The sequence below is a fragment of the Talpa europaea genome (assembly GCF_964194135.1).
Source record: "Talpa europaea genome assembly, chromosome: 4".
NCBI classification, from domain to species: domain Eukaryota; kingdom Metazoa; phylum Chordata; class Mammalia; order Eulipotyphla; family Talpidae; genus Talpa; species Talpa europaea.
Genome location: NC_140070.1, coordinates 43,035,913 through 43,043,874, shown reverse-complemented (window position 1 = coordinate 43,043,874; position 7,962 = coordinate 43,035,913). Strand labels below are relative to the sequence as shown.

Here is a 7,962-nt window from a genome sequence, read left to right as displayed (position 1 = left end):
TTCATTATGGACATACAATTATTCACAAAGGAGCTCAAGAACAAGGGCATTTCCCTGCACATAGTATAAAGCCCTACCTATTAAACTTGAAAATTATTGGATAAATTGAGGGCTTCTGTATCTCTGGGCACATCAAGAAATAGCAATTGGCCCTCTATACCCATAATGCTGAGACGAGTTCAATATTTTCAAGGCCTTTTTAGAATCTGAAGGCATTGTAGTTCTCATTTACAAACTGAATCCTATTTATTCTGTCACTCATAAATTGGTCCCTGAATTGGGGCTCCTAAAATAAAGGACTCTAAAATCTGTGCAAATTGTAATACAACAGTCAATTCCATTAGTGTCCCCTTTCCCTGTCCCTAAGAACCATTCACTGTAAAGACTTCAGCAACTTCCTGTCATACCTCCTGAAATCTCTAGACCAACCATAATTATCATAAATTAATTGCCTATGGATGTTGTGGCCATTCCTGCCCTCTTCATTTCCATGTTCTACACTATTAGTGTAAATAGCTGCCTGCATATTGAGTTCTTCTAGATGCAGAGGTTTTCACAGGCCCTAGATTTGTGAAGCTCCATGGCTTTCTGTGAGTTATGGAAGTAGAATTGTGTAAACCCAGCACAGCCACCAAAGCCACATTGCTGGAACAAAAATGTTACTACATGTTAATGAACTCTGGACCCTGGAATCCCCAAACCTACAGAAGAGAACTTTTTTTTTTTTTTTTTTGTCTTCAGTCTCTTGCCAGTTGGCAAGATGCTAGAGGAGGTTACCCCTTTCTCAGGCTCCTGAGTACTTGGGGATCCCTTTGGGATCAAAGGATTAATCGCAGTGTGAGTGGACACTTAATGGATATCATCATTCCATTATCCATATCATCAAAACAAATTGGAGCTTCCTGGAGAGTTGCTACTTTTAATTCCTTAATCCAAATATTTTTGATAAAGAATGACATCCAAGGTCCAAAAAAATCAGCCACATTAGGCAGTCATCTTACCCTGACCAACAATTGGCTCCTTTTGTGCATTTTTGCAGACTTGGGCCATTGCCAATGGTCTAACCATCTAGTTCTGACAAGGGGATCAACAGCAATTAGTTATGCAAATTTTCTACCATGGGGGAAAATAATTATAAGAATCTCTTTCCTTATAGATATCCAAAATATAAATCAAGCTTACAGACCTCTGCACATATTAAAGTTACATTATTGTCCTCACTTTATCCACTCTGGAGTTCTAGACATTGAGGTTGAACATTTCAATTCTGAAAATACACAATGCTGGTCTCTTGAACAAGGTGTTCTGTGGAACTTTCACCAACCTTACCCAGTGTCAAGCTGCAGGCCTGGAGGCACCATTATGGCATACTTAAGCAAGTTAACATTTACTTAAATGGCATAGATCTTATTTCTATTACTAGTCAGACATCAGAGGTGAATTGCAATACTCTGCTGCCATTTTTTTTTCCTCTAGTTTGTGGAGATGGAATCCACAGTATTTTTTTGTTTATTTGTTTGTTTTTTGGCCCCATTACTTTTTTTATTTTATATTTTTTACATTTTTCATTTTTGCACAATGTATGCATTTTCATCTTGGTTATAGTACCCATACAATTCCCACCCTCCTTATTTTGACCCTAATCCCTCGTCCCCTCCCATAGTATGTCTCTGGTTTATAGTTGCTTGTTGATTTCGATTTTCACTTTATTATAATTTGTCTTTTTCGTGGCCCCTTATTTAGGTTTTCTAATTTCCTGCTATAAGTGAGACCATCTGGTATTTTTCTTTTTCTTTCTGGCTTATTTCACTTCCAGCTCCATCCATGGTGCTGCAAATTGCGTGAGTTTATCTTTTTTTGACTGCTGAGTAATATTCCATTGTGTTTATGTATAGTTTGAAATCTTGGAATGTGACGGAGGCATAATACAAAGCCATAATAATCAAAGCCATAATAATCAAAACTGCATGGTATTGGACCAAGAGCAGACACACGGTCCAATGGAACCAAATAGAAAATCCAGAAATAAACCCACAGGTTTAGGGTCAACTAATCTTTGACAAAGGAACAAAGTATATACAATGGAGCAAAGAAAGTTTGTTCAATAAATGGTGCTGGGAAAACTGGGTTGCTACATGCAAAAGAATGAAGCTTGACTACTACCTTACACTACGCACAAAAATCTGCTGCCATTTTTAATGTAAGACAGTCAAAAACTTTCAAGTCCTACCTCACATTTGGGGAAGCTGATGAGAGCTCAGGTGATTCTCCTTTGGTTCTAGCAGGAAGTTGAAACCATTTGAGTTCCAGGCCACATGTGGGTATCCTCACTATAGCCCTACTCCCTAATCACCAAGCTAGTCTTTGTTTCCTCTACCTCGAGTCATTTCCCAACCTACTAGGAAGCCTACCCAATGCACCCCAGAAGCCCTCATTATAAACCTTTCTATACCCTCCCAGGCATTTTGTGAACGTCATCAGTTTTGAAACCCAAAGCCAGTCCTGAGTGGGATGACCACAGTATACTTACTCTTAAACCTCAATTAATATCTCAACAAACAGTAGATTCATAAAAACTAAGCCTTGTGATTATTTAAGCCACCCTGATAGAATTTTGCAATCTTCACTGTAACTTGAGGCTACTGCAAATTGGAAAAAATCTGAATCTTCTTTCCAAAGGGTATTATCAACTAAGGCGCTTAGTTATCTTTTTCTTTTCTGTTTCCCAATTTACTATATATGTACATTTTATCTGTTAATTTCAGACAGAATTAGGAGAGAACCCATTTCCACATGCAGCAAAAAAAATCCTATTTCTTTGCAACCTGTTTAATGTTGCTGCAGAAACAACTAAGTTACTATATTAGGCTTCATCATGAAATAAACTAACATGTTTAAAATTGGAGGCATTCTGAGCTGGGTGTCCCAAACATTCCTAAATAATTCTGAGATTGGAATTTGAATGACTCAGATGTTCAGGACTGAAATTTCTTTCAATCTGGCACATCGTTTACTCCTATCTCAAGGATTTCATTATATAATGTTTATTAAATGCATAGATTTGTGTCCTAGTGTTGAAATTTTTGTTGTGAAAAAAACTAGATGAGAAAACATAAACTAAATAGATGCATTTTATGCAATTTTTATATTGTAAATATTACATAAATTACATATTTGTAAATCCTGTATCAAGTTGCCAGATACATTTTTTTTGTACTGGGGAAATATGTGGTTTCCTAGCATCTGATTTGGTGGACTTTCCAACTTCACTGAAATTAGTACAGTTGGGTGCAGCTATAAAGAGTTTGGAGAAAGGCTATTCATTCCTTTTGGATATATTCAGAGGCATTAACAATTATTTTTGAGTTTGAGCTTCAAAATTTTTACTCCATTTCAAAATTGTAGAAAGTCATGAATTAGCTTTAAAATTATTAATCCAGATAAATTCCTTCTATCTGAAAATATGGATTGCAGAGAAATATTTTATACTATTTAAAATAAAAAGCATATTAGTTGCATATTTCCTGGAAAGCTATCTTATCCAAAAACTTTCTGCTCATTTGCCACTGAGAAAAAAAGCATGCCTGTACGTACATGATAAAAGGGAATCAAACTCATGGGGAGTAAACAGAAAAAAGCTACTCAAATGCAAACCATTGACAGAAAAGATATGGTGGCTTGGGGGAGAAAAAAACATTAAAGGTCATCATTTCAGTACATCCATTTCTTCACTCACAAAACTTCTGTTAATCACCATCCTTTGCTAAGCATATAAGATATAAGGCATAAGACATATAAGATACGCAATATTCCAACACCTTGCTATGTCACCACTGTCTTGTTCTTTAGGTATTGCACATATTTTTCTCACCTTCTCACTATCATGTTAAACGACACTGTAACAGGATTTTTAAAAAAGATCTTTGACTTTTAGGATTATTTCTTTATAAAACTAGAATTGTTAAAGATTATGAATATATACAATTTTAATAAGAAAAATAGACAGCCTCTATCCTCTATCTCATAATTTAGCAAGAAATAAAAGTGTATTAGTTAAGATAGCGTGTTATCGTATGAATTTATATAATGTGTAGGAACATAGAGGCTACAGCCTTTAATTCTGAGTAGTTAGTGTATAAGGGTTAAGGATTGAGTCCAAAGAAGGCAAGGTGTAAGGTTGGATTAAAGAGTACCCAAACCACAAGGTCATTTCAACAGATTCAGAAAAATGCCTTTGACAAAATTCAATACTTTTTGTGCCAAAAACATTCAATAAACTAAGAATTGATGGAAACTTCCTCAACATTAAAAAAGGACTAAAAGCCCTTAAAAGTATCACAAGTGATTTACCGGTAATGAAAGACTGAAAGCTGTTCTGCTAAGATCAGAAACAAGATGAGAATGCCCACTCCTGCCAATTTTAATCATTATAGTAATGGAAGTTTGAGCCAAGTCAATTAGGCAAGATAAGTAAGGTATCCAAATTAAAAAGAAGTAAAATTCTCTCTATCTGTACGTGGCATTATCTTACTCTAAAAATCCCTGAAGAATATATTTTTTAAAAAAACTATTAGAACTAAATGAATTCAGCAAAGTTTCAGGAGACAAAATCAACATACAAAATTGAGTTGTATTTTATGCATTATCAATGAACATCCCAAAAAAATCCACTCACAACCAAAAGAACAAAGTACTTAGGAATAAATTCAAAAAAGGAGGCACATAACTTGTACACAAAAAGCTCCAAAACATTGCTGAAAGAAATTAAGAGCTAACTAAATAAAAAAGACATCCCCTATGAATGGATCCTAAAGGTTTATATTGTTAAGATGACAGTAATACTATTAGCAATATACAGATTAATACAATTCTTATTGAAACCCCAATGGTGTTCTTCACAGAAATGAAAATCACATCCTAAAAATTTTAGGTAATATTAAGGGATCCTGAAGAGACAAAACAATCTTAGAAAAGAACACAGACAAAGATTTCACACATACTGATTTCAAAACCAACAACAAAGTACAACAAAATGGTGTGGTACTGGTGAAAGGATATTAGTACAGAGCAATGGAATTTAATGAGTCCAAAATAAATGCTCATATTTATGGTGAACTGGCTTTCAACAAGGGTAACAAGACCTTTCAATAAAAATAGTCTCTTCAACAATGATGCTGAGAAAACTGGATATCCACATGCAAAAGAATGAAATCTTATCTCATGCAATGAACAAAAAAATAGCTTAAAATGGTTTAAAGATCCAAACATAAGATGGAAGACTACAGAAATCTGAGAACATATTTACATGACCTTAAACTTGATAACGATTTTTTGTGTGTGCCAAAGTACATTACCAGTAGACTAAAAAGACTACCATAGAATGGGAGACAATATTTGCAATTTATTTAAGGGTTTTATATCCAAAATGTAAAAATAACTCCTACAACTAAACAAAACAGACGAAGAAGATACACACTGGCTAAAAGCATAAGTGATACTCAACATCATTAGTCATTATGAAAATGCAAACCAAAAGCAAAATGAAATACCATGTCACACCTACTAAGATGTTGTAATTTTTTTAATGGAGAGTTAAGTGTCGGCAAGGATTTGGGGTCATTATGTAGAAAAATGACCTCAAGGCATCTTTAGTAATTTAAGGGTTAATAATTTTACAGAGAAAATAAATAACAAATATGATTTCTCAGAATGCCATTTAAATTTTTGACAAAAATGTATTTTCAAAATACCATGCTATTCTTCAGGGGATGATTTTTCTCATTAGAATACAAATTACAATGAACACAAAAGATTCATATAATCTTTATGAATAGTCTGTACATTCTTCATTTCCTAACCACATTTATTCCCTAATCATTTTGTATAATTTCTGTAAGTGTAGAGACTGTTGCTAAGGTCAACAGTGCACAATGACTAAATGCAAACTTTCTACTGCATGGCATACTTAGACAACTCACCCTTCTTGAAATAGTCTTTCTTTGGCCTCTACAACACAACACATTCCCAGTTTCCTTTATCCTACTGTTATGATTTCTTCCCCACCTCCTTTCCTTGCATATCCCCCCTACCTAACCAGTAATTGTTGAATTTCTCAGGAATTGGTAATAACCCTTTTCTCAACACTCTAATGTCACCCAGCAGAGCTTACCACATTTATGACTACAATTTCCAACTAATCATGCCCCCTCCACTGCCCACCCTTTATTTCAAATCTCTAGGCCATAGCTTTCCTCTAGACAGCAAGCACAGAAAACCAAATGTTTCCTCAACATCTCAGCATGCATAGCTCAAATATACCTAAAACCATGCCTAAATAATCACACTATTAATCACTCTTATCAAACATGATCTTTGCCCAATGTGCCAATATTAATAAAATTATCATTCATTCAAGTGCATGTCAGAAACTTAGTCACATTCTTAATATTTACCTTTTTAAAATCCCCATATCTACTTCTTCCCAGAGCCTGTCAATTATTAAATATCTCTTACATCTCTGCACTTCTCTCTGTACCATCAAAATTCTGGTCTGAACTACCAACATGGCTCTTCTAGATTGTTGGAAAAGCTTTGTAACTATTTCATTAACAATGCTGCCTTCTATCTGAAATAAGCACTGGAAACAAAGTTTGTAGACTTTGTAAATCTATGAAAGAAGCAAAGTCAAGTCTTAAGTTAGTTTCTAAATTGCCTGTAGAAATGGTAATTATTTAAATGTACAACAGGAACATCTAACTACATTACACATTATCATTAATAAACACCATCTCCTGTTTGGTTAGAGTAAGTGATTTGAGAAGTGATAGAGGAAAAGGTGAATCACAAGTCCTATTTCCATCCTACTTCATCTGCTCTGTATGACTTTTTAAAATCAGAGAATCCAATCGCACGTTTCTCATTAAGTCTTTTCCAGATTATTCTAGGGTCATCTGAAGGCCTGGGAAGATCTTGATGTACTTCTCCAATAAGGCTAAGAAAGTCTTTAGTATGAAGATACTCATCTATTTTCTCTTGAAGTAGAAGTGATTCCAGTAAAGTCTTTTTTTGTTTTAGAAAGGCAGACTGAGCCAGTTCTGCTCTTTTTCTGTTACAATTAGGACACTGTGAAGTAACATGTTGTTTAGCTGTTGTCACCTGTTTTAGTGTTGTCATCATGCTTTTTAAATAAACTCTGTTCAAAAGATCATCTGGGACAATGCAGTTCAACACATCTATCTCTGGAACCGCTATATCTGATTGAAGCTGCAACTTTTTATGTCTGTTCTTTTGAGAGTTCACTCTATGATGCATCAGGTTTATCTTGTTAATGCAAAAAGACTGCAGGGCACTCAATTCTTCATCAGATACCTGACTTATTTCTGTTTGAAGCCTAGTGTCTGAATGGTACTGTCCAGAGTGAGCCTCTTTGCTCTTGAGGTAACTGATCCATTTTCTACTCAACTTCTTTTCATGATTGTTCAAGTCTGAAACTTCAGACTGATTGTCTTCTTGTTCCAAGCATGTATTTGGGCTTTCATTTTCAAGTTTGTGCCCGGAGGCATGGGACCAGGAATGCAGTTCTTCAAAGGAGCTAAAAGTACTGGAACTCTGTACTTCATCAGTAAAGGACTTGGAGGTCTCATTATCAGAAAGGTCTGTTGTAGCACTGAGGTCCATATGAGCCCAATTCCCTTTGTTTTTTAAGAATCCTTGGGCTTCTGGACAGATGGTCATCACACTGCATCAGATTCGGCTTCTCATCTGCTTTGCTGTGGTCACGATGGCTCAGGACCTAATCAGCCCTGCGTCCAAAGGCCAGGGATCTTGCTGCTAACAGTTAAGCAGGGCTCCACTTCCTGGTGACGCCTTTCCCGCTGCCTTAGCAACGCGGGACAGTCATGCGCAGTGGGTCGCCGGCTCAGCGCTCCGCCTCTTCCCGCCCCTGCAGTTCTCCGACCGCGC

At 35.8% G+C, this 7,962-nt stretch overlaps 1 protein-coding gene across 1 annotated transcript; it reads right to left on the bottom strand.

Annotated features, from left to right (window-relative positions):
- Positions 1-6,849: 6,849 nt before the first annotated feature.
- LOC311170213 (uncharacterized protein C8orf48) lies at positions 6,850-7,734 on the bottom strand (the record flags this gene model as incomplete). The annotated part of the gene is made up of 1 exon (XM_084232602.1): positions 6,850-7,734. The coding sequence occupies one exon, from the start codon at positions 7,732-7,734 to the stop codon at positions 6,850-6,852; it is 885 nt and encodes a 294-aa protein (XP_084088728.1).
- Between the last annotated feature and the right edge of the window lie 228 nt (positions 7,735-7,962).